The sequence below is a fragment of the Dipodomys merriami genome, unplaced genomic scaffold (assembly GCF_024711535.1).
Source record: "Dipodomys merriami isolate MVZ:Mamm:240054 unplaced genomic scaffold, mDipMer1.0.p SCAF_38, whole genome shotgun sequence".
Classification (NCBI taxonomy): Eukaryota; Metazoa; Chordata; class Mammalia; order Rodentia; family Heteromyidae; genus Dipodomys; species Dipodomys merriami.
The window spans coordinates 2,878,832-2,905,213 of NW_027205381.1; the positions used below are offsets into that span (position 1 = coordinate 2,878,832).

Here is a 26,382-nt window from a genome sequence, read left to right on the forward strand (position 1 = left end):
ATCATCAAAGAAACAACTGCCTGATAAATAAATGGGCTAAAGACTTAAAGAGAAACTTCTCTGAAGAGGAAAGAAGGATGGCCAATAGACACATGAAGAAATGCTCAACCACTCTAGCCATAAAAAAAAATGCAAATCAAAACAATATTGAGATTCCACCTAACCCCAATTACAATGGCTATAATCAAGAACTCTAATAAGAACAGATGCTGGAGGGGATGTGGACAGAAGGGAACCTTACTGCATTGTTGGTGGGAGTGTAAACTTGTTCAACCACTTTGGAAAGCAGTATGGAGGTTCCTCAAAAGATTCCACATAGAGCTCCACTATGACCCAGTAATCTGACTTTTGGGCATTTACCCAAATGATCACAAACAAGTCCATAGTAATGCTACCAGCACAACTATGTTTATTGCAGCCTTATTTACCATAGCTAAGATATGGAACCAACCCAGATGCCCCTCAGTAGATGAATGGATCAAGAAAATGTGGTATATATACACAATGGAATTCTATGCCTCCATCAGAAAGAATGACATTGCCTCATTTGTTAGGAAATGGAAAGACTTGGACAAATTATATTAAGTGAAGCAAACCAGGCACAAAGAAGCATAGGTCCCATGGTTTCCCTTATTTGCAATAACTAGTATATGTCTGGGACAAGCAGAAAATTTCTTATCTGAACAGATAAGATGATGTTTAGCAAAACGAACCCCAAGATGGGGACACAAGTGTTTTTTTTTTCTTTCTTTCTATTGTTTCTAACGTATTTATAATGTACCATGTGATATTTTTGTTTCATTGTACATTCCCCCTGTTTTCACTGTATTTGATGTCAGTGCCCTGCATCTTGCATATATCTTCTCTAATTTGGGGAGGGGAAGGTAAAAACCAAAATGCTTAAATAGAGATACAGGTTGACCCATTGTAACAATAAGATATACAAGACACTATGTTGGAAAAGGAACTTTACAAGTTAGGAGGGGTGGGGGGAGGGGAGTGTAGTTGTGGAAGTGGGAGGGAGGGAAGGGATGATAGGAGAAAAAGAAAGAAGGAGGAAACAATGCTTGATAGGAAATGTACTCATTACCTTGCTCATATAACTGTAACCCCTCTGTACAGTGTTTTTACAATAAAAAAGTATTAAAATAAATAATTAAATAAGTGAATAAATAAATAAAGCAGTACAGTGGTTTCCCTGGGAAAACCAGTGTTTCAGATCCTGTTACCTACCTCTAATCATGTTGTGTTGCTACTTTTTTTTTCCAATGCTGGGGCTTGAACTCAGGGACTGGACATTGTCCCTGAGCCTCTTCTTGCTCTACCACTTGAGCCACAGTGCCACTTCTGCCTTTTTCTGAGTAGTTTGATTTTCCTGCCTGGGCTGGCTTTGAACTGCAAACCTCAGATCTCAGCCTCCTGAGTAGCTAGGATTATAGGCATGAGCCACCAGCACCCAGCTTGTCTTGCTACATTTTGATTGAGAAGTTTTAATGAGCCCTGTGGAATTAATCAAGTCACCTGCCTCCACTTTTCAAAAGGATGGTGAGACAAATTCTATCAGTTAACTCGACTATGAAACATATTTATTGTCCTTTATACAATTCATAAGGCACATGAATGAAAACTTCAAAATCTGAAACATTTTTATTTCAAAGTAGAGATGCTTCTAGCAGTTTCCTATGAAATATGGTTGGTACAGTGATGCGTGTTGTAATGGTGAAGATGAGATAGGAATTGAGGCATATTATATAAGGAGACTTTTCCTTATTTTAAGAATAACAAGGCAATTTCTGTTACTTTACACAATTCTCAAAGAGAATTTATAGCATTTCTTCGTGGAGGGAAAGAAAAACTACTGGTTGTTTTTATATTGCAGAGAATGTTGGACTGGATTCTGAAATTGCTCAAGCGAATACCCTGGGTTTTGTTGGATGCCTTTCTTCAGTTCAGTACAATCACATAGCACCACTAAAGGCAGCCCTGCGGCATACCACCATAGCACCCGTGACTGTGCAGGGGACCTTGACAGAATCCAGCTGTAGTGCCATGGTGGACTCAGATGTGAACGCAGTGACCACTGTGCACTCCTCCTCAGGTACCTCCCAGACACTTCCCAATAGATCTTCCCTCACTAGCACTACTTCTAGTGTCGACCATAAGAACCTTTCACATTAAAGGGTTGGCTTATCATTGTTCAGTTTCTTGCCTGACATGATTACATGGGGGTTACAACTTATGATTGGCTATTCTGGGGGTAATTCTTGTATGTTTACTGAAATCTTAATTTTCAAGTGATGACCAATTAGATCTGAATGCCTAATAGTTACATCTATTGAAAATTATATACATATACATAGTATGCTTATGCATGTTTGTATATAGTCACTGTTGCTTAAGCAGATTGTGTGCAAATAATTAAAGTATTGAGGGATCAAGGAGGCAGGAAACTGGGGTCTGAACTATTATTACTATTTATATTATTTAAAATTAACAAGAATTTCCAGATTTATTGATGAACAAAAATATTGTGTGATGTGTCTGTTGATCATACTTGAAATCCTTGAAGTCATACTTCCTAAATCCTACTTAGGAATATGCAGCCAGAGGGTAATGGTTTGAGTAATCCAGTTGAAAGAAAAATCCAAAAGATTCTATTTCCAAAATAATCAGGAGAAAAAAAATCAGGGCTACTAGAGATGTGTCTCAAGAGATGGAGTTCTAGCACAGTAAGCAATGCTAGCCAGGTAAAGTTCTTGGGTTAAAACAGCTATACCATCTAAATAAGTAAGTAAATAAATATTGAAATGGGGCTGGGAAGGTGGCTCAGTGGTAGAGCGCTTGCCTTGCATGCATGAGGCCCTGGGTTCGATTACTCAGCACCACATAAGCAGAAAAAAAAAAAGCCGGAAGTGGCACTGTGGCTCAAGTGATAGAGTGCTAGCCTTGAGCTGAAGAGCTGAGGGACAGCACCCAGGCCAAGAGTTCAGGCTCCACGACTGGACCCTAAATAAATAAATAAATAAATAAATATTGAAATGGATCCAATGGTAGAACTCAAGTTATACAAGGTGATGATTTGGTATACATGTATTGTCATATCCATATATGTATTGTGTGGTTGTTTAAATTATGTTATGACCACAGTTTTTACATTTTATGAGCAAAAGAACACCTGGCTGTTCTAATCCTCTTTATACTTGTATTCTGTGAGTTCTGCAATTTTAGATTCCACATATTAGTGACACGATACATTTTTTTCTTTGTGTATTTGGGTTAATCTAGGTGGCATAATGTCCTCTAACTTCATCCATGATAATTCAAATTGATTAATCAATTTTTTAGGTTGAATAATATTCTATGATGTAAATGAACATTCACATACATATATATTTATGCATATATGTATAATCACAATTTTTCTATTCACATATCCATCAATAGACACTATTTTCTTGTCTTGGCTAATGTAAATAATATTGCAATGATTATGAGCATACTAGGGATAGTTATCAAAATTGTATAACACTGGCATAGAAACAGATATATAATGCAATGCAGCAGAACACAAAGGACAGAGAACTCAGAATTAAGTCTATTAATATATGAATATATATAAACTAATATTTGGCAAGCATTGCAAGAATTAATATAGGTAAAAGGACAGTTCCTTTAACAAATGCTGTTGGGAAAACTAGACATTCATAAATAAAAGAACAAAATTGAATCCTTGTCTTGTTCCACATAATATTAACTTGAAAATAGAGACTATAAAATTTACTACAAGAGCTAAACCTTCCAGAAGTAAACAAAGGGCCAAATCCCCTTTTGTGGCCTTGAAAACAAAGCCAAAATTTTCAAACAACAACAACAAAATATAAATGTGTGAGGCTCTTGCCCAACTAAAAATGTATCTGTAGTTAAAAGAGATAATGAGAATATTTACAAACTCTGTGATCTATTCAATAGATAAGGAACAATCAACTCAAGAGCAAAAAATAACATTACCTGCTTAAAATTTGGCAAAATGTGGAAACAGTCATTGTATATCAAAGAAAACATAAATGTTTCCAACAGGGATATGAAACAGTGTCCAACATCATTCTTCATAAGAAAAATGAGTATAAATTGTCAAGTAATATTTCTTATGACAGGATCACTATTACTAAAAAGGTAAGAGATTTAAAAATGTTAGAAGCTGATGCTGGCATGCCTGTAATCCTAGCTACTCAGTAGGTTCAAAGCCAGCCAGGGAAAGGAAGTCTAAGAGACTCTTATCTGCAATTAACTGCCATAAAACTGCAGGTGGAGCTGTAGTTCAAATAGTAGAATACTAGCATTGAGTGCAAAAGCTCAGGGACAGAGCCCAAAGTTCAAGCCCCAAGCCAGCAAAAAAAAAAAAAGTGTTAGGGAAGTTGTGCAGGAAAGGACCCTTTGAATAGTGATGATGAAAAGGATGCAAATTGGGACAGACTTTATGGAAAATTGTGGAGAAATCTCAAAATAAATATACGAAATCTGGAAGCTTGTAGAGAACACCTGTATTTCTAGATACTCAGGAGACTAAGAGCAGAGTATTGCAGTTCTAAACCAGTGTGGGTATACAAATCAGAGAGATACTTTTCTCCAATCATCCAACAAAAAACCAGAAGTGGAGATAGGACTCAAGTAGTAGAGCCCCAACTTAGAGTAAAAAAGCTAAGGAGAGCAAGAGGCCCTGAATTCAAGGTCCAGTAGTAGCACATTGCATATGGAAATTAAAATTTTATTTCTGGGGCTAGGAAGGTGGCCAGTGGTAGAGTGTTTGCCTTGCATGCATGAAGCCCAAGGTTCAATTCCTCAGCACCACACACATAAGCAGAAAAGGCTGGAAGTGGTGCTGTGGCTCAAGTGGTCTACCACTAGCCTTGAGCTGAAGAGCTGAGGGACAGCGCCCAAGCCCAGAGTTCAGGCCCCACGACTGACAAAAAAGAAAAATTATTCCTACTTATGAGTGCATATATCTATAGAAAATTAAATGAACATTATTAAAGATAGAAAAAATGACACCATATCACCATCCACATAACTAAGTACCATTTAGATCTGCTTTTAGTTCTCACCCTACTGGATATCTTGAAATGTATCTGGAGATAGATTAACAAGATATGAGGTTAATAGACACAAAGGCAATTTTGTGTCTATTTGAAAGGTTCTTAATTATTTAGTTTTCAGAAAGGGGGAGATCCTATAGAGAGTCAAATGAAGAAGCACAGGAGTTCTTCAGGAGGGATTGACGCCAAAGTGTGTGGGTTAGAAACCTACAATAGTTCCATTGAAAGGAATCAATAAGGATAGAAGAGGATTCTTCAGCAACTTTATAATTAGACAATCTGAGAGAGTCTCTTGTCCGACACTCAATTGTATGTTGTCTCAGGGTGGGTAAAATAATAGCCTGGCAGGAGTGAGATACACAAGATGGCTGGAATGTGGAATCTGAATTGATTAGATGTGTATGTTTGTATGTGTAATGGAATGTGATACTATATATAGGTGGATAAACAGGAAACAAAAGATAATTAGTCAATAAGATAGATGATCAATAGATATGTAGGTGATGATGAGTAATAAATGATATGTAGATAGTAGGAGATGATAAATTATATGTAGCTAATAGATAGATGGATAGACAGGTGATAGGGATGGAGATGGATATATGTAATTAAGCAAAAATCGTTCATTTTGGGGGGATGTTAAAACTTGAAATACGCCTCTAAATTTGCAAGACAATTTATGCAGACTGGAAAGAGAAGACATCCTCTTGAAATAAATATATCACTGTCCTGAGGGTTTTTATTATCGAAGGTATTCATCAAGCATAGATATTAGTGCAGTGTATATGTTTTATTTTCAATTTTGATAATCATGTTACTAAAGCTGTCTGCTTATCTGATCTGAAATATTTTATTTGTAACTTTAGTAAGCACCGGGAGCTAGAATTAATAAACTGAATTAAGATGTATTAATCTATCAACATCAAAATATGCTAAATATGGAGAAATCTGGGTTAAAATCAAGGCTACATTGGTTTATAATATTAAAAAGTAGTGCAAAAACTCAATAGAGGGGAAAAAAAATGTAATTTGGAGTAAGAACACATATTCTGAAACTTGATGGAAGTTAACATTTGAATATGGATGAGGAAGCAGCAGAATTTCCAGGAAATAGGATTAGGGTGGTGACGTGTAAGGCGTGAAGCTACTGAAGATGTAGGAAGCATAACTGAATGGATTAGTTCTTGTTCCTCTCTGCCTCCCTTTTTCTTTCCCTCCCTTCTCTTTCTGTCTTTAACTCTCTGTTCTTGCCTCTTTTTTTTCTCTCTCTCTCACTCCCTCCTCTGTTCTTATAGTTTGTCATTTTTACCTTCTTTTTGACTGCCTGTTCTCTCTGAATCTCTCATACACACCATCACCCCCTGGTCAACTGCACTAACCTATGCATGCTTGTGTAATATTAAGAATACAGACTATAACCAGCATTGTCAATCTCTATAGCCCAAGTTTGTTTTTTTTTTAAATCAGATCTACCCCATCACTGCCATCAACCCAGAACACCTGCTTCATTCCAGTGCCTTCTTTACCTTCCATATACTGTCTACTTATCTTTGTCTTTCCTCTTTATTTTCTCAATTTACTTGTTCTCAGATCCAATTTCATACATCTCAGAAGAACTAAATACAGAATGACCCAGCACACTTAATTCACTCATTTCTACAAGAAGTAATTCCTAAACATCTTTTGTGCTTGTCTTTACAGAGCCAAGTAGCAAATGCTGTAGTATATGAAGTATACATGAAGTAGAAAAATTGACTTTTTCTTTAGAAGCTGGAAGTCCCCCTAGTAAGCCTATTATATGTGCTCACATATATGTATAGAATATGATGAGTATAATTGTAGTAAGAAGCAAAATCTCCTGAGTATGTACATTGTGTCAGGCAGTATTTTGAGAACATACATTAATTTATGTAATTCTTATAAAATTTCATGAAGGAGAGACTGTTACTTTTCTCATCGATCTATTGTTTATCTACTTATCTATCCACCTTTGATAAGATCACATCCTCTCTCCCAGAGTTTTGTGTGCAGAGTGATTTTGCATATCTTTCCCTCTCTTTAGATCCCTTTGGGAAGACAGATGAGCGGGAACCACTCACCAATGCAGTTCGAAGTGACTCAGCAGTCATTGGAGGTAAATCTTTCTTTGTTGCTGAAAACAGAAAAGATATACAAGATCTTCTACTTTGGAAAATATTATCCCAAACCTTTCTTATATATGACCATCTAGTACTCAGAACCACACATTTTGTGGCAGCCAGTGAACCTTTGCATGAATTATTATGCCTGCCTCATGATCAAAGGCACCCTCTCCCTCAAGCACCCATAGTCCTGTGAATTCATCCTGCTTCCCATTCATCAAGCAGCTGAACACTGAGTCAACAGCTGGCGCATTGACTTACAGACAGGCAGCCTGCATCCTGTTCAACTCATCCAGTTGTCACTTTTTCCAGAGCTTGAACAAAGCAGCCCAATAAAACTACATATGGGGAAGAAGCCACATTGGGGCAGACAGATGGGTGAAGCTAGAGTCCTGGCGGGTTTTCTCTACTGAGTGATTTGAGTTAGATATAATGAACAGGGTGAAGCTCACAGGAATGTAATTTCCAAAGAAGCTTCCATATGGTTACAGATGCAGATCTTGTCTGTTCTCCAGTGAGCTCGACTCCTGCCTCCCGCCCTTGTGTTTCTGTTTCTCACTGCCTGGTGGCCTTACCACATTTTAATCCTGCCTCCGCTTAGCTGCTGCCTATAATAGTTTGATTTTCTTCACCTGGGTCTTGTAACGCAGAATGGCTCCCAAACCTTTTATAGTGGAAGATGCCAAGGGGAAGAAATTTATTTCCACTTGAGAACCATAACCCTGCACGTGCCCCATCTCTGCCTTCTGAATGCCTGAAGGAACTCATCCGCCACATGGAGTTCTCCTTTTAAAAGTCACAGTATCCATTCGTTTAACTTTCATTTAATGAGACCCAACTACAGGTCAGGACTGTAGTGCTAAGTGTAGAGATACAGCATGAAAGATACAGGCATTTCCCTTCTAGAACTTGCAGCCTGTCTGGGGAGGAGATGAGTAAATAGACAACTATGGGACACCAGTGAGGACAGTTCCAAGGATGAAGGTGGGAAGGAAAATGGAGGCAGAGGTATGTCCTTACAGTGTGGGTGTGATTTCAGGTCAGAAGTGCCACTACCTTTCCTCTGGGACACATTTAAAATACCTTAGCTGAATTTCTGCTCCAGTGAAGAAGGTTGAACTTGATTTTAGTTGGTTAAAAAAGAAATGTCAGAAAGGATTTTGCGCTTGCTTCTCTTCCTGTAATTTTTTTCACTTGACAAGTGGAAAAAGACTTTTGTGACTTTTCACCACTCATTTGCAAGCTCTCATGTCTCTCTGAGACTTGAAAAGTCCTCTGTAGGAAATTTTCCCCAAAGGAAAATTCCTGGAGGTTTGCATAGCCTCTGCCTCCAGCTAATCTATGCACTGAAGGGGGAGAAAGGTTCGTCAGTGTTTTCAAGCTGTAGTCTATGGTGGGTGTCACTACCACTCGTCCATAATTGGAAAACATGTTACATAATGATTTAGAAGCATATGCAAACTGCACACCATTTTAATTACAGTTCTAGCTCTGCAAAAAATAATTAATGGATGACGTGCTATCAATACACTTAATTCTGCAGTGTTCATCATGCTCATGTAAATCAAAATGGAAAAACAAGTATTCATCCAGAAGTTTCTAAAATGGTAATTTTTTAATCCATCATAGAGAAACAAAAGCCAAAGTGTCTAATTTATTAGGAATAAAAATATCTTTAAGTAACAAAAGTACATTCAAATGTTTTGATGCTGAAAATCTGTGTATTTAACTATGGATCCATTCTCTCACTACTGCGTTTTTCCCGTACCACACATTTGTTGGTAGTGGCTTTCGTTCTGAACACTACCTTGGCAATGGTTAGGATGAAACTCCAGGGTTAATGAGGTCCACCTGCAAAATACATTCATAAAGCCACTCACAAAGTAAGGGAGAAAATATAAGGACTAGCAGAAGCATGCTAGTGCCAGCTCTGTCAATGGTGAATTCCTTAAAGAGAGATAAGTCCCATCTTTGAGTTAGCTCGTGGATAGCAAAACAGAATACCATTGTAGGAATTTACTAAATTATGGGTAAGCATTTTGTTTACAATGATTCTTTCATTTAAAGAAAAATATACCTATAATATCCAACAAGTTTACATCAGGAAAGCACATACTGGGATGTGAGCTATTTCCCAGGGTGGAAGTACAAGTGTAATATGCAATACAGATGATTCTGACACTTCTGTTAAATCAGATATTTTCTAAAATATCATCTGATCCTCTAGTTCCACATTTATGAGATTCTTAGGTGATTCAACAAAATCTTCTATGATTTAGCTGGCTTTCTTACCCAAAGAAGTTTTTGTAGTAGTGGAAAGTAATAGGCTTAGTAGCAGATCTTTATGGGCTGCTAGAAAGATTTTTCTATGTGTGTTTTCCTGTCTTGATGTGAAGGGTCTCTCTGGAGTGATGACCTGTGACAATTTTCTCTTTTTTTTTACTTTTCTTCCCTGACTACAGGTGTCATTGCTGTGGTGATATTCATCACCTTCTGCATCATAGGCATCATGACACGCTTCCTTTACCAACAGAAGCAGACACATCGCACCAACCAGATGAAGGAGAAGGAATACCCAGATAATTTGGACAGTTCCTTTAGAAATGATATTGACTTGCAAAACACAGTGAGCGAGTGTAAACGAGAATATTTCATATGAAACTCCACAGGGTCACCCAATATTCCTTTTATGTTCTGTTTTGTTTTGTTTAGGTGTAATTGATTGTTAACTCTTTAATCTCCTTCTCTTCTCTCTGACTGTCCTTTCATTTTTGTCATTCACTTTATCTTCATTATTTGCCATTTCTTTTTGGGGGTTATACCTGCATTCCCCACAGTACCAATCCCGTGACCTAGCACAAGAGACTAGGCAGCTGTGACACTGCCTTTCCTTTGACACACACATCATGGTGAAAATCCCACTTAAGACATTGATTTCACTATTCTAGACAAGGAAGAGGCACATGTGCACACTTTTGTGTTCCATTTCCTCAAATACACTCTTTGGTTTGCTAGCCAGTCTTGCAGGCTTACTTTGAACATCATCATTGGTTAAGTGTAGGCATTTAATGGTCATCCCTGACATCCTGTATTCCCTCTCAAGTCCATTTCTACCAGGGAACCTAAGGCAGAGAGATATCAGACCTGGTATATGTGGGTGGCATTTTTATGAGGAACAAAAAAATTGTTTATATTAATTTGATTTCCTTAACACCTATAACCCTTTGCCCCGACTCTCCATGCTCTTTCCTATGACTTTTATCCCTTGACTATTTTCCAAACTAGGCTTGCTGATAGTAGCGATAAATTACTTTGCGCCTGTCTTGCTACAATTTCTTAGGGCCAATAACATAGAAGAGCTCACAATAGTGAAAATCTAGAAGAAATATGGACAGTATAGTTTGAAACCAGGAGGTAAAGAGAACCATGATAGGAAATAGATACAATATAACTTCAACAACTGACTCCTCCTAATTCCTGGGCTTATTATACTGAAGTAAAGAAATGTATACATATGTAAGTTTCTTCAACATAAATTCAAACACAAGTCTAAAATAATGCCTGGTTTCATGGGGAAAATAAACTTAAGCCATCTTAACTCAGCTTTCAAAAATTGAAAAAAAAAGTATGAAATAAGAACTGCATGAATGGAGAGAAATATCAAACAATGTTCTTTCCTTGCATCCACTCATGAAAGATCTGCTGAAGAAAGGAAATGTAGATTTTACCTTTTAGAAGAGATACATAATACCTTTGCTTCTGTCCAGTGATCTCTTTTCTAATAGACTTAGGATGAAGTGACTTAGATGGCACTGTGGTCCTCTCTAGCTGGCCTACTGCTAGATTTCAGGGAAACCCTTATGTACTTTAGTTCAAGACACTTTGTACTCTGCCACATGACATATACAAAGGCCCACCTATGCACATATCTTTTTATTCAGTTACATTTCCAGTTGAAGTGGTGACAAATCTCAGGCTCTCTGCCACTTTGGCTAATAAGTACACTATTCATCCCTTTAAGAAGGCATCTTGAACATATTCATGGGTGGGTGGTAGTAAGATCCTATTTATTTTGCTTTCAGTAACATGCCTAAATTTTTTGCACACACCCCCGCCCCCAGCCACCATGGAGTAAAATACAAGGGGAAAACAATTACAGGTTATGTGAAATGCCAATAGAATGATCCACACAGATGGAAAGTACTTGCTGAGTCTCTTTTCCGGGCAGATTTGATTTGAAAACAATTACATCTCTCTTGAACAGCCTTGACAATCAGCAGACTATCCATCTTGTTCTCGGTGAGTCTCTGGCTTCTGACTTTTTACTGCTTCTTCTGCATGAGAAAGCTCCTGATGAAGAACTCATTAGTGTCAACCCACCTCAAGTCTATGGGTTTTTTTTCAGTTTCAGAACTCATGAGGTAAGGGTAAAATGTTGTCATCACGTTCTTCTCTTTGAATATATTCTAAACACACTTTCTCTTCTTAAAATTCTCTGTGGGTTCTTCAACTTCAGCATTTAAGATATATTTATCTTTTTGCTAGTAAATTTATTTTAAAGTGATTCTAATGAGGATACTTTTTAAATTTTTCTAGCTTTAATAAAATGGATGATCATTTAATAAAATGAAAGATCTTTAAGCATTATTATCCCCTGGCTTTTCTTCCTCTTTCTCTAATTTTCATTTTTTGAAATTTTCTAATCCTATAAACGACTGTATAAAGCAACTGTTTGCTTGACTACAGAGCCCTTTCTTACCTGAAATAAAGGTCACTGTGAAGTATAATGGGTTGAGCCCTCATTATGTCCTATAATGACATGGGAAAAAAGGAAGGTGTAAGTAACAATGCTGAAGGTCTTCCCTATTCAAGTCTCTGGAGCTGGAGGTGTGCTCAGGTGGTAAAACATCAGCTTGTAAGTGGAAGAATCAGATCCTGAATTCAAGCCAAGGTCCTGAAATAAAAACAAAAACAAAGAAACCCCAAGTCCATGAGAAGTAAGGGCCATATTTAGCTGACATGATGCCAAAGAAGAAATGAAAGACAGTAAAAGTGAACTCAGAGGGTTCGCTTTCTCATCCACTTCTAAACATATAGGTCACCAGGTTGAGTGCACAGTGTTTAATGCTCAATTCTTACCATGTTTTCATCCCAGACTCTGATGAAATTTTTCCCTGTAAATGTGAATAATGCAAACCTAAAGATGTATACATGTGAAGACATTGCAATCTTCTTGTCACTGTTATAAGTAGTCTTGGGGGCTGAATCAGGATTATTTTCACAGGATTGGACTATTTCATCATGTTAAAGAACACTCTGACTGCCAACAGATAGACCTAAAAAACAAGCATACTGCACTGTACAAAGGAAAACACCCAGTACAAACAGAAATAAATGCTGGCTCTGCCTGCCTTTCCTTAGTACTACCAAGGTCCATTTAAGTTTCTGCATCTATTCAATTATGTTTTTCAGACCCTGAACCATTTTTATAATCTAGAACTAGACTTTAAGAGCATTCTAATCCTCCATTAACTACCTTTTTCATGGTAATATTCAAGTTTCCCGACTGCATATTCTGGACTCCTTAACCTGCATAATCTCCAATTTATACTCAGTCTTTAAGAAGTGTGTTTACAGAAAGATCTTATGGAACATCGTGTTACCGTAAAACTAGAAATATCTGTGGAACTTCACACCCTAAAGACATTGTTTTGCGGATATTATTTTCACCAAAAAAAAAAATCTATTTATGCAAGCAACAATATATTTGCTGACCCTTTCTTTTTTTTAACATTGACTGCAACATTCACTGTGTGTAGACTAATTTGCTATGGTATCTTTTAGATTTCCTCTAGAGAAATAGAAATTTGTCATTTCCATAGATATATTTTTTTCATGAACAGGTTTGCTTAAAGACTTGTGTTAAGCATCCTGGCAGTGATATCTTTGAATTTTTGTTTTCAATAATAACAGCAGAGATATTAACAGCCTGACTTCTATAATACACCATACAAGAAATAGCAGCAGAACAAAATAGATTGTTCTCTTTTCTTCAGTACTCATTTGCTTACTATTCTAAAAGCTGAGTTGGCTATTTCGTGTACAGTGTAAATTATATCTGGCTTTTACCATTGAATGGGTGTGTTAAAGCTTCAACAAGGACAATACATATTGTTGAAAGTGGAGTAGGTATGCAGGGCTAAGGAATACTGAAAGAAATACATAATTATTCTGTAAAGTACTTGCTACACATTTTAAGAAACCAACAAACTCATGGGAAAAATTAGAATTTTGTTTCTCATTTATTATTTTAACCTGCAATGGACTGCTTTGATTCTCCTCTTCAAAGCAAGGATCCCCCATGCACATAGACTTTTGTAGACGGAAGTGTATTGACTGTTTCACAATAGCAAGAATAAACAGTCTCTGACTCTGATATACTCTAGAGGAAGCCAAATTCTGTGCATTCTTATCTGAGTTCAGCTTGGGTGATTTCAAAAGTCTTCCTTGGCAGGAGACAGACCTAAGTGAGAACTCAGGACCCTATTTAGCATAGAATCCAGAAGCATAGAATCTGCTCTTCTCTTTGCTCAGTTCTTTTACTGCCATCCATATATGCTATTACACACCATTGGTCTTCAATGTGTTCCTGAAGGTGGCATTGTGTTGGGCCAGCACTTCCTACAACTATTCTTTGTGCCAAAGAAACCACTGGAGTGTACTTAGGGGAAAATCTCTGAGAACTAGATGAAATCTATCCTTAGGCAAATGACCAAATAGCATTGTTCATCTAGGTGAGTTCCTGCTTCTGTGCTAAGGGTGAATTTCTTCCTGTCCTGAGAGGTCATGCATACCCTCTCTTTGTACTACATTAATTTAATGAAAGAAGCCACCATAGAGAAGAAGGTTGCAATCCAAGTGTCTTTCTCCAAATTAGGAGAGAGGTAGGAATTAGGTGTATGGAAGTCTTTATCTGAAAAATCCTTGGCAGCCTGTCTTCTAACTGCCAGGGCTACCACTGAATTTGTCCACAGCTACAACCCATCAAACCTGTATTGCCACATCAACCACTGGCAAGGTTTTTGAGACAATTATCGTTCTATAATTTGTTCTTCCTTAAGCTGAAGTCTTGAGATGCTTCGTCCACAGTTGTCTTATAGATTATGTGTCGAATAAATAAGGAAATAGGCTATGCTGTTCCTTTAAGTCTGAAAGGAGGTCAATGCGAGGGGATGCAGACCAAGTCTCAACTTTAGAAATACTTGAAGGATGAGTTAAGTGCTATTTCATGTCTCTCGTGCAGTTTGAAAATACTTTCTTTAAAAAACATGCCATGTAATTGAATTACTTCCATGTACCATTCTGGAATCTTTCCTAACTCTTTTTCATTTCAACACAGTCTTACTTAAGCCATCTAGTTTGGTGAATTTACTTGTTCTTCCTCTTGACTCTGAACTTACAAACTTCAAATAGTTGAACCACCTAAAGGGAACAAAGTGCAACATACACACACACGCACACACACACACACACACACACACACACACACACACACACACACACACACACACATGCACACACGCACACAAATAGGGCTGTTACTCAAATATTCTCCAGAAATTCTACCTACATATCAGTTCGGTAGAGAAATATTATCTCTTTGTGTTGGCAATTATTTGCACCCTTAATATATGGTTTTAGTATGTAACTGTCTAGCTATTTTTGAGTGTTTTTCCCTCTTATTTTGCACTAAGGAACTCTGAGGAAGAACAGAAAAGCACATTTTGTACTAAAATATTGTACTCTGTAAGCTAATTGTCTGTTTTGTAGTGTTTATTGTCGACAAAGTGGCTGAGCAGACATGAACAGGGTTTAAGACAAAAGTTAAGTTTTGGTGTTTTCAACTAGGAACCTGTCAAGAAGGAAGAGAGGATTCGCAGCCACATTAGTTGCTGTTCGTGGTGAGGAGGGTCATTGCTGTATAACGCACCCGCGACAGGTCCTCTTCCCACTTTTCTGGTTCCAAACTCAGGAGTGTCTTAGTGCATTTGGACCCTTATCTTACACAGTAGGGAAGAGGCAATATCACAAGCTTTGAATGAGAAATTCTCTACTCATCTTTGCATGACATTTTTTAACTTTCTCAGACCTACTTCAACGACATGTGTTTTTCTTTTTTTGGTTGGTCATGAGGCCTGAACTCTGGGCCTAGGCACTGTCCCTCAGCTATTTAGCTCAAGGCTAGCGCTCTACCATTCGAGCCACAGCGCCATTTCCAACTTTTTCTGCTCACGTGGTGCTGAGGAATCAAACCCAGGACCTCGTGCATGGAAGGCAAACACTCTATCACTGAGCCACCATCCCAGCCCCTCAATAACATGTTTTAAAGATTTGATTTTCCCAATGTGCTTTAAAGCTACTACTACCATTACTAAAACGATCTAGAATGAGCACCTAGATATAGCTTTAAAAAAAAGGAACTGTTAGAAAGCTCCCTACATTGATTGTTCTTACTCAAAGTCCCTATGGTTGGAAGTCCTGAGAATGTAGATCCGTCTATTGATCTTTCATCATTTCAGTTGGTCCTAACAATTTTAGACATGTCATAATTGTAAGAATTTATGACAGAATACACTCCAGGGAGCCATTTAACACCATTTCCTCTTATCTTCTGTAGTGACACAGGAAAACCTTTCACAAGATAGCAGGATTAAATTTGTAGGCTAGTTTTGGGTCAGGACTACAGATGATGCTGTGTTAGCGATTACAGCTGGATATTTATTTCCATTAGCACTAGCATCATATTGTCTCATGTTTCTGATCCCAGCTGTTAGTCTTGAGGAAACACAGAAGTCATCATGCATGCAGAAAGTATTACGTTTTCCTGTAGCAGTTTTGAGAAGACACAGTAGTCAATTTCTGTGCAAATATGGAGGTCAATATTGAGTCATCTGACTGTTTATACTTTTACATTATCTTTATCTCAAAGATTCTACATGAATTAACATAGTTTCTTCTCTTTAAATGGCAGTACCAATCAATGTAACCTTGTTCTGCCTTAAATACTCTTGCAAAAAAAAAACACCCCATAAAAACCAAAAACCAAAAACCAAACCTTGCTTACAGTAGCATAGTTGCATTGTGAGAGGGGCTTTGTATTTGGTAAGAATCAAAACCAGTAAGTTTTCTCCTGAGTTTAGCAGCTGCAAGACCTACTGATAACCTTTGCTGTTTAGAACAAACATTTTCCCTGGTCATCTAGCCTATGACAGGAAGGTGGCCATATATAAATGGATTCACATGGCCATCTTCCAACACAATTATTATTTATAAAAATAAACAACAACTTAGATTTGACTCATGGAATTTTCCAAACCCTAAGCTAATAGTTTATCTCTGACACCTTCAAGCCCTCGTTTTATTGGAATAAGAGAAGAGATAGGTTGTTTTTCACAAATAATAAATGCAAAATGATATACACATAATATACATGTATATGTGTATATATGTATGACAAACTTTATTATGGTAAAAGCACAAAAGAGGTAAAACAAGTCATCTCCTTTGTGGATCAACTGGAGTTTCCCTGTTCCTTTGGTCTTTCTGAGTTTTGATCTGATAACAGAATCCCAAGTGATGTTGCCTCATTCCAAATCAGTTTTGTAGATCATGGTAACATGTCTTAATACACTGTATGGGGAAAATAAAAGTTAGCCTTAGATTTCTTTGTTTTCTATGGTTATTGTTGTACAGAAGAAAGACAAACTGTAAATAATGTATATTTAATAAAGAGAAAATTTTGTATCATTTTGTGTGGAATACAAATGTGTCTTGCTGTGTTGTTCTTGGGTTAATGAAGAATCAAACAATTATTCCCTGAGCTCCCATTCAAATCCATAGCCCATTAACATCGAGAGAACATGACCTGTGGGGTTCTTAGAGAAATATGAAACTCTTACTATTTGGGTTTATTGATCTCAACATAACTAAAAGTGCTGTCTTGTGCTCTCTCATGACTCAGTTGATTTATTATTGATTACATATATGGCACAAAAGTGTACAATGGTAAATTAATTGATTTGGTAACAAGGTGAGGGGTTTTAGAAGATCTTCTTTCCAGCACCCACAGGAAATCTGAAACCTCTCCTGATGCTTCATCAGCACCCGCTCACAGGAGCTGTGCTTCTCACCTCATGCTTTCTGCATCCTTTTCTACAAATCTTTAACTTAGTTGACATTGTGTGTCAAAGGCCAGGTTTAGATTGTACCTTGCTTGTTGTTTCAGAACTTGCAAGGGTTTTAAATTGCAAGTGACACTGACACATATCATTTAAGTGCTCAGTGCACAATGGACTAGAAGAAAACAGGAAGAGAGGAAGAGAAAACAGTTAAGGGTCAATTCAAAAGCCTGGGGGAAAATAAAGGGATTAATATTTGGACTTCAGATGATACTAGAATTAGAGATTATAGGAGTAGCCCGGTTCTGCTAGAACTGATGTGGTTTCCTGATGGAGTGGAAGGATAGGATGAGTCAGAGAGGATGGACTTTTGGCTCATAAGGGTAATGGATAGGAATAATTTTGTTTAAATTTGGAGGAATGAGAGAAGTACTTACACATTGAAAGAGGTTTTTAGGTTTTAATTTTGAAAGTCCAGCTCGACATCAAGTATAGATATCAGGTGTCTGAGCATGGTTCCACATTTGGAGAGGGTTGTACTGAAGAAAATCCTAGAAAATGAATATATATGGATATTTAGATGAAAAAATGTAAGTATGTATGCATGATTGAAAGAGAGAGAAAGTGTGTGTGAGAGAGAGACTTGATCATCTACAGCAGGAAGGTAACTAGAAAATAAAAGCTATAAACTATGTCTTCTAGAAGAGGGAGGAGATGCCATACAAAGGAATTTAAATGTTCCCATTGAGGGTTGAGGAAAAGAAATCACCTGGAGACCATAAAACGAAATGTTTCATCAGGAGAAAGAAGAGAATCATTGAATGTGAGGAGAAGAAAACAGACAAGGATAGATGGATACCATTAGCTTTGTCAAGCTTAAGCCAATGATGGCCTTTATTAAGGAGGCTTAATAAAGAAAGCAGAAGAAATATGATTTTGAGTCTGCTTAAGGGATAGAAAAGCTAAAGGGCTTCATGTAATGAGGCTCAGAGCCATAGATGAGGAGAGGGAATCATGGGTACTAAAGCCAGATAAACCAGGGCACAAAGCCCAAGCAATTCCATTCTCTAATGTTTTGACTTGAAATAAATTAACCACAGTAATCCTTAGCTTTTCAATTGAAAATTCGGGAAACAACCAAGCCTTCACAGATCCCTAGGCTTAAGCTGAATAATTCATGCAAACCACTTAGCAGAACACATGGTCAGTAATGTCCTCCACAAGGCTACCTGTCATTACTTATATCCTTAACACTTTCCAATTTATAGAAAACAAATGACACATATCGCACAGATTAAATTCAGCAGTGAGGCAGAGAAACTGCAGGTGGGTTCCATAGTTATATGTAAGGAAACTGTGCTAGGAATAGATTTTTGAAGTCTGTCTTTGTCTCCTGAGCACTTTCTGTCATAAACTGACTTTGTAAACTTGAATAAATTATTTTCAGATAATCTATGGAGAGTCTTTGAGATGTCCTCCTCAAAAGAAGACATGATTCTAAATAGTGAAACAAATCAATTATCTTAAAAGAAATATTTGCAATCATTCAAAACATCAAAGAAATTGACCCATCAGGCTTTTGACCAGCTATAACTTCAAAATCTAACTCTTCTAATTAGTAGCCGAGAGACAATAAGTAAATCCTGTCTCGTTTCTTAAGGCTTAATTCCTAATCAGTCAAAAGATTTTAAAACAATATTCACACTTAGTAAAATTCTTCCTTTGCATTCTATATTTTATTGATCTCAATTTTAGTCAGATAACATAATGAGGAAATAGGGTAATAAAGGACAAAATCAAGTTAAAATATACTTTCTTGTAGTTATATTTAGTTAAGTTATGAAATAAAAAGAAACGGATAGCTTAGTACCAACGTACTATGTAAAAAAATGCTACTTCCAAATATTCAAATATTTAAGCCATGACTCAAGCCTGAGATGTTATAACAAATGGCTACTAAACAGAGTAGCTTATAAACCAACTATTTTCACAGTTTTGCAGATGGAAATGCCAAGAGCAGAGTGCTTGCATGTTCTCCTATAGACTCTTTTTTAGGGTACAAAGAGCTGCTTTCTCTTTGAACCCTCACACAGTGGAAAGAGCAGGACAGAACATTGGGAGGCTTCCTTTAGAAGGTCACTAATCTCATTCCTGAGGTCTCTCTCCTCATCAACCAATTACATAATCACTCACCTTCTAGCAATTTCAGTAAGTGTTTATGGAGGATATAAACTTTTACTTTGCTGCAAAGTAAATATGAATGTAGTATTTTTCCACAATATTTCACAAAGAAGAAACTTTCCTGAGTCACAATTGGATCATGCAACTGCTTATCTGAGCCTGAGACCAGCCTGTATAGTATTTTAAATATAAAAGAGCTGTGGCTCAGCTCAGTCTGACACCAATGAGCCAGGGCTGCTGAGGGCCAGGTGTGTGAATACAAAAGCCATCTCTTGGGAGGAAACATGAGTGCTAAAGAAAATACTGATCCTATGGGTAAATACCCAAATGTGGGATTCCTGGGTCATAGGGGAGTTCTAGGTACCAGCACAACTATGTTTATCACAGCATTATTCACCATAACTAAGACATGGAACCAACCCAGATGCTCCTCAGTAGATGAATGGATCAAGAAAATGTTACATATATATATATATGTATACAAATATATTTATTTATATACATATATAATGGAATTCTATGCCTCCATCAGAAAGAATGACATTGCCCCATTTGTTAGGAGATAGAAAGATTTGGAAAAAAAATTGTATTAAGTAAAGTAAGCCAGGCCCAAAGAAACATAGGTCCCATGGTTTCCCTTAATTGCAATAACTAGTACATTTTTAGGACAAACAGAAAAGGCCAAAAGCTATGTACATATGACCATATAAGATGATGTTAAGTGAAATAAACCCCAAGATAGGGACACAGTGTTTTTTTTTCTTTTTTGCTATTGTTTTTATGTACTTATAATGTTCTATGTAATTTTTTTGTTTCTTTTGTATGTTCTTTCCCCACAGTATAACCCCTGTTTTCCCTGTATTTGATTCTGGTGTCCTGCATCTTGTATACACATTTTTATAATTTGGGGAGAGGAAGGGATATAACCAAATGCTTAAATAAGGGTACAGTTGATCCATTGTAACAATGAGATGTACAAAACACTATGTTGAAAACAAACTTTTCAGTTTCGGGGTGGGGTTGAGGAGGAGTTGGGAGGTGGAGAGGGAAGGGATGGTAGGGAAAAACAAAGGATGAGGTAACAATGTTTGATAGGAAATGTACTTATTGCCCTACTCATGTAACTGTAAGCCCTCTGTACAGTATTTGTACAATAAAAAACATATAAAAATAAATAAATCACCTAACCAAACTCAAAAAAAAAGGAAATTTCTAGACAATTCCAGTTCTGCTATTTCCTCCAAGGAGCTACAGCTTCTCAAAAGGGCCTTGGAAAATTCAAACCTGTATTAGAGAAATATCTTCCATAATCCTGGGTGTGGGGATAAATAGTGTCAGCTGACAGTGCTTAAAGAATTCTCTGGGGAAGTGCAGATATACTCTGATTTAGAGATTGTGACATTCTGTCTTTGTCTCCCAGGATCACTGATAGTGAAGCCCTTTTTTAAGGTATACTGACTCTACTTATATAAAGTATTTAGAGCTGTCAAATGCATAGAGACATAAAGCAGAGTGGTGTGCCTTAGGACTAGAAGGAAAGGGGATAGATAGTTATTTTTCCATTTGATGGCTACAAAACTATAGCTTGGAAAGACAGAGACTTCTGGAGATCAATTATGATGATAAGTGTATAACAATGCAATGCATTACATAATTCAGAAATGAACATGTAAAAGTAGAAGAGACACTGGCCTTATGACAAAAACTGGTGTGAGCTAAATATCCTCATTGAGGTGCAGTAATAATAAAGATAATCATTGAACTATCTGTCATGGATCTATTGGGTGGGTGTCCAATACCCATTACTTCTTACTTTCACAATGAAATGATAAGAGAAGTAATGTTGCTCCCAATTAGCAGATAAAGATATGTAGCCTCACGATATTAATTTGCTAAAATTAATGCATATTGTTGATGTCACAAACAGATTTACCATCTAATTTTACATTATTATCTATATGGGTTTGGGCAAGTGTTTTTACTCTATCAGTGATTCATTTTATCACTTAGAAATAGGAATCCCAACACCTTTCTATCAGTATTCCAGGGCTGGTTAGTGAGGAGTCAAGGTCTTACTTATTTCAACCTCCGTCCACATCAAGCTGTGCAGACCTGCTACTAGAACTAATTGAAATAGTGCATTTGGGCTCTGATGCAATCACTCTGGTCCAGACTTCTTCTGCTCAGTGAAACTGGTGGGAAATCTTGTAAGGATAAGAATATATCGGGCAGAGTTGGTGAAGGCTAATGACATCAACCAATGAGAGCGTATCTCAAACCACTTGCATAAATCCAGTATTGAGACAGGGACAATAGTAGGATGAGGCAGGGTTCTTCAGGAACAGCTGCAAGCCTGCTGGAAAATGGCTGTGACAGACTTGCGTTCCTTGCTAAGAAAAGAAAGGTAACTGGTATTTTGGTGGATATCTAAAATCATAGATTCTCCTCTTTAGGAATTAACCCGGAAGTAAAATGAAACATCTTTTAGCACATAAACATTCATTCAGAAATAAATCAAGTGCTCCTGCTGATAAACACATAGAGACCATTCACCACTTCTTTTGGTTTTAATTTGAAATGTCTCCCACAGATTCACATGTGGAATTCTTGGTCTTAGTAGGTGGTGCAAACTTGGGAGGTACTGGAAGCCTTAGGTGGTAGAGCTTAGCTGGTGGACTGGGTAGCTGTGGGAGTGCTTCTCAGGGCTACATCTTGATTTGGACTCTTCTCTGCTTTCTCTCTGCAACGAAGTGAGTTGTCTTTGCCACACACTTTTTTCTACCTTGATGTTGTACCTCCTTATTAGCTCAGAATCAACAGAGCCCAGAACTATGATCCGTGAGTCAGAATGTATCCCCTCACATTGCATCTGTCTGGTATTGAGCGACAGTGGTGAGACAACTAGGTGCCTAGGTGCCTCTCCCCTAGTATACTGTGCAATGTAAGAGTGTGCACTAATGCTCTGGACCTGCCCTGTGGGCTTCTAGGGATAATCTGGTAAACACACAAAGCAGACATCAGTCTTTTGAAATGATAAGAAGCAGATTTCCATACCCATTAAACAACCAGAAGACAGAGACAAAGACAAACTTAATGCATATGTGTATGCAGGTTCCTTCACAATTTTATCTTACATGAAAATACATCTTTTGTTATTCTTTAGCATTTGCGATGTGACTTTGTAGTGTTAATATATAGGTTGAATATTCCTAATGCAAAAATACAAAACCTGAAATACTTCAGAATCTAAAACTTTTGAGGACCAATAATGACACCACAAGTGGAAAGGTTTGACCTGACTTGAACTAATGTGACAGGTCACATGCAAAATGCACCTGCACTAAAAATATCATGGTAGGTAAATTTCCTTCAAGCTGTCATTGAACAGTGTATACAAAATATGAGTGAACTTTATCTTTACACTTGGATCCTACCTCCCAACATATGTCATTGTGTGTATGAACATACACACTAAATCTGAAAACTAATTCTAAATACTTCTTTCCTGATCACTCCAGATAAAGGCATTTAAGCTATATTATAGTGCATAACATCATCTGTCTTTTATATAATCTAAAAGAACTATTAATTTCTTATCTAATTCATTTACCATTCAACAAATATTAGTTAATCCTTTTGCATGAGATAATGGGCTAATGGGAATAATTGTGTAATACAATATGGAACTCACTTGTAAGGGGCCACTATTCCTATTTGGCTGAAGATGCCAACAGGAAGCAACAAGCTTAGATAGTAGATGTTATAAAAAGCAGTGAAGAGTTCTAATCAGCATAGATGAGCTGGCATGTAACCCAAGGTTATGTTTCAGGTGTGCTTCCAATCATCCAAAGATGATTAGTAATTAGGTAGAAAAATTACATCTACAAAAGAGGAGACTACATTTGAAGGAGGTGACAGACAGTGTGACAATTCAGGAAATTTCCAATAGTTCAATACAATTTAGAACAAGATAAGAAAGCTATAATTCAAAAATGACAAGCAGTGCAAGCAAGGTGTAAGAATGACCTTTCACATCAAAGTTTCTTCATCAGGATAAGAAAAGCCAAGGCGACAGGTAAAAGTGAAATGGCATTAAATTTAGGTCACATCATGTCCAAGCAAGCATGAGATAACACATTAGTCAGAGCTAAAGAAAAAAGGAGAAAAAGAAACAATAAGACACATACACAGACAAATGAGGAAACGCTGTAGGAATCTGCTTACACAAGTATGGGAGCTGAGATGTTTTTAGAATGTATATTATTATAGGCTGACAATACAACAATGTGGACCCTATGGTGCAATTCAAGTTCAAAGGTCTCAGAAATAGGGAAGCTCACAGTGTCCCTTTAAGTCTAAAACTCAAGATCATAGGAGATGGGGATTACCAGTCTAAACCTACAGTCTAAAGACTGGAAAGCAAGAACTGCTGGAAGTAAAAAACAGAGAAGTAAAATCTATCTAGCTCTAGGAGAAGAAACCAGTTTGACTTTGGTATTTAATCTGGGATCCTGCTGAATGGATGATGTAGATATTTCCATATGGATCATTCAGAATTACAAGCAAATTACCTCTGAAAACAGCCTTTCACACTCATCCCAAACAACTAGTCACCAGTTTCTAGTTAGTCCTCTAGCTAGCAAAGCTGAAACCTGTAACTAACCACTACAGCTTAGATTTAATACTGGAAATCTGTCTACCTCAACCATCTCATTTATGTATGTACGTATGTATGTATGTATGTATGTATGTATTATTTATTTTTCTGGCCACCAGAGGCTCATACCTGAAATCCTAGCTACTCCACAGGATGAGATCTGATAACTGTGCTTCAAACCCAGTCAGGGGGCTTAAGTCCATGAGAATCTTATCTCCAAGTCACCACCCAAAGTCAAAAGTGTACTTGAGTGGTAGAATGCTAGCCTTGAGCAAAAATGCTCAAGGACAGCACAAAGGCTCCAAGTTCAAGTGTTGGGTTTGGCAAAAAAAATCAATTAATTAAATTTATATATATATATATATATATATATATATATATATTTGTAAGTAGTTCTACAATGGAGTTTTAATTCAACAAGTCAGTTGGTTAATACAATGCATCTTGACCAATGTCACCCCATCATTCTTCTCCATGTCTTGCAATATCAGCATCCATCTCCTCAATTTATCCCATTCCTCTCTCCATTCATCTGCCATCCTGCCCCTTGACCTCCCCCTGCACCTGACAATAAATGTTTCAACCTCATGGTATTAAACATGTTAGTTTGTTCAAAGGAGTTACAGAATTGGAATCCTTTCCTGCATATACCATACTTTGGATAATATGTTTGTGCACATATGACCATGTATAGATTTACATTTATAAATGGACGTATATTTTCCTCATACTTGGAAGTTAAATCTAAATTCAAATACTTATATAAACATATAGAGGGACAAAGCCATCTCCTCCATGGTACTATAAATCAGGAACTACTGAAACACTGTTAAACCTTTGATAACCAATTGGTAATTTAAGTATAAAATTATTTATGTGACTGAGCTATACTGTATAATTAATAAGATTAAAAATATGAAAGATTTAGTAAATATGCAGAGCAATATAAATATTAGTTAAAGTAGACATATTCAAACCAGGAGTAACAAGTAAAAATCTACCCATTGATTACAGTAGAGATTGGAAAATCCTTTTCAGGAAATGGTGGCTAGTAAGTCTGCGAGGTTTCAAGGTCTCATTCCTGTTGAAACTACTCCATTGTTCTATCGACTTTTGGAAATAGTCACAGACACAGCATGAATAAATGTGTCCGATTCCGATAGGAATCAATGCACAAAAACTGAAGTTTAATTTTCACATAACATGGATGTACTATGAAATAATCCTCACCTAGCTTTTTCCAATAATTTAATCATGGAATTTGATCATCTTAGCCTGTATGTTAAACAAGCAGGCAGTTGGCCTGGTTTGACTTTCAAACTGAACTTTACTGACACCTGGATTACAAAAATATATTCATTGGGTTTGAAGTCTAGCCTCTCTTGGCACAGGAAGTAGATGTATAAAGTTTTTTTAAAAACTATAAAAAAACAAGCACCATTAAAATATACAACCTCAGACAATGAGGCCAGAAACACTGAGAGGTAACTCTCTGAGAGATTTAGAAATGAAAGACATGAAGACTGCTCTTGAGTGGAAAAGGACTTAAAACAGGAAGGTCCCTGGAGTCACAGCTCTGACAGGTATCATCTGGATGACCTGTTTCTTGCTTACCTCAAACGGTTGCTATGGAAATGAAAAACAGCAGAGGCTGTGAATATGAAACACTAGCTCACAATAAAGACTATATAAGTTTGAGTTATGAGAGAAATAAAAAGTCTCTTTTATTGTTGAAATCTTGCTTTTCTTGTTTGTGAGACCCACACCAGGACTTGCAAACATCTGAAAAAATCTCAGGGATTTCAGGGGATTATACTTTTAATTGTACAATCAAATTAACTGGTGTTAAGTGAAGCACCTTCTGAAATAAACAATATTAGGGACAAAGTTTTGCTCAGCCTAGATGCTGATGTACAAAAATGTCAATGGGAAAATAAAAAAGAAACCAACCTTTCATACATGTTTGGTTTACATGACTAATGTGCATGTAGCAAGGTTTCGATCCCCAAAACTTTTAGTGAGAAATGGCAAGATTTAGGGTGGTTGGAACACTTCTACTGGTAGCTTCAGCCTCAGCCTCATAAATGATGGCCTGACTTGATATGCTGTTTTGTCATTGGTGGATCAAATTG

The 26,382-nt window shown here is 37.0% G+C and overlaps 1 protein-coding gene across 1 annotated transcript in view; it reads left to right on the forward strand.

Moving 5' to 3' along the window:
* Window positions 1-17,030, forward strand: part of Cntnap5 (contactin associated protein family member 5) — a 948,142-nt gene extending 931,112 nt beyond the window's left edge. The window contains exons 22-24 of the mRNA XM_069989436.1: window positions 1,880-2,098; window positions 7,156-7,227; window positions 9,697-17,030. Coding sequence (XP_069845537.1) covers window positions 1,880-2,098; window positions 7,156-7,227; window positions 9,697-9,893 — 488 coding nt within the window. The 3' untranslated portion in view covers window positions 9,894-17,030. The remainder of the gene's footprint in view (window positions 1-1,879; window positions 2,099-7,155; window positions 7,228-9,696) is intronic.
* The last annotated feature ends 9,352 nt before the right edge of the window (window positions 17,031-26,382 follow it).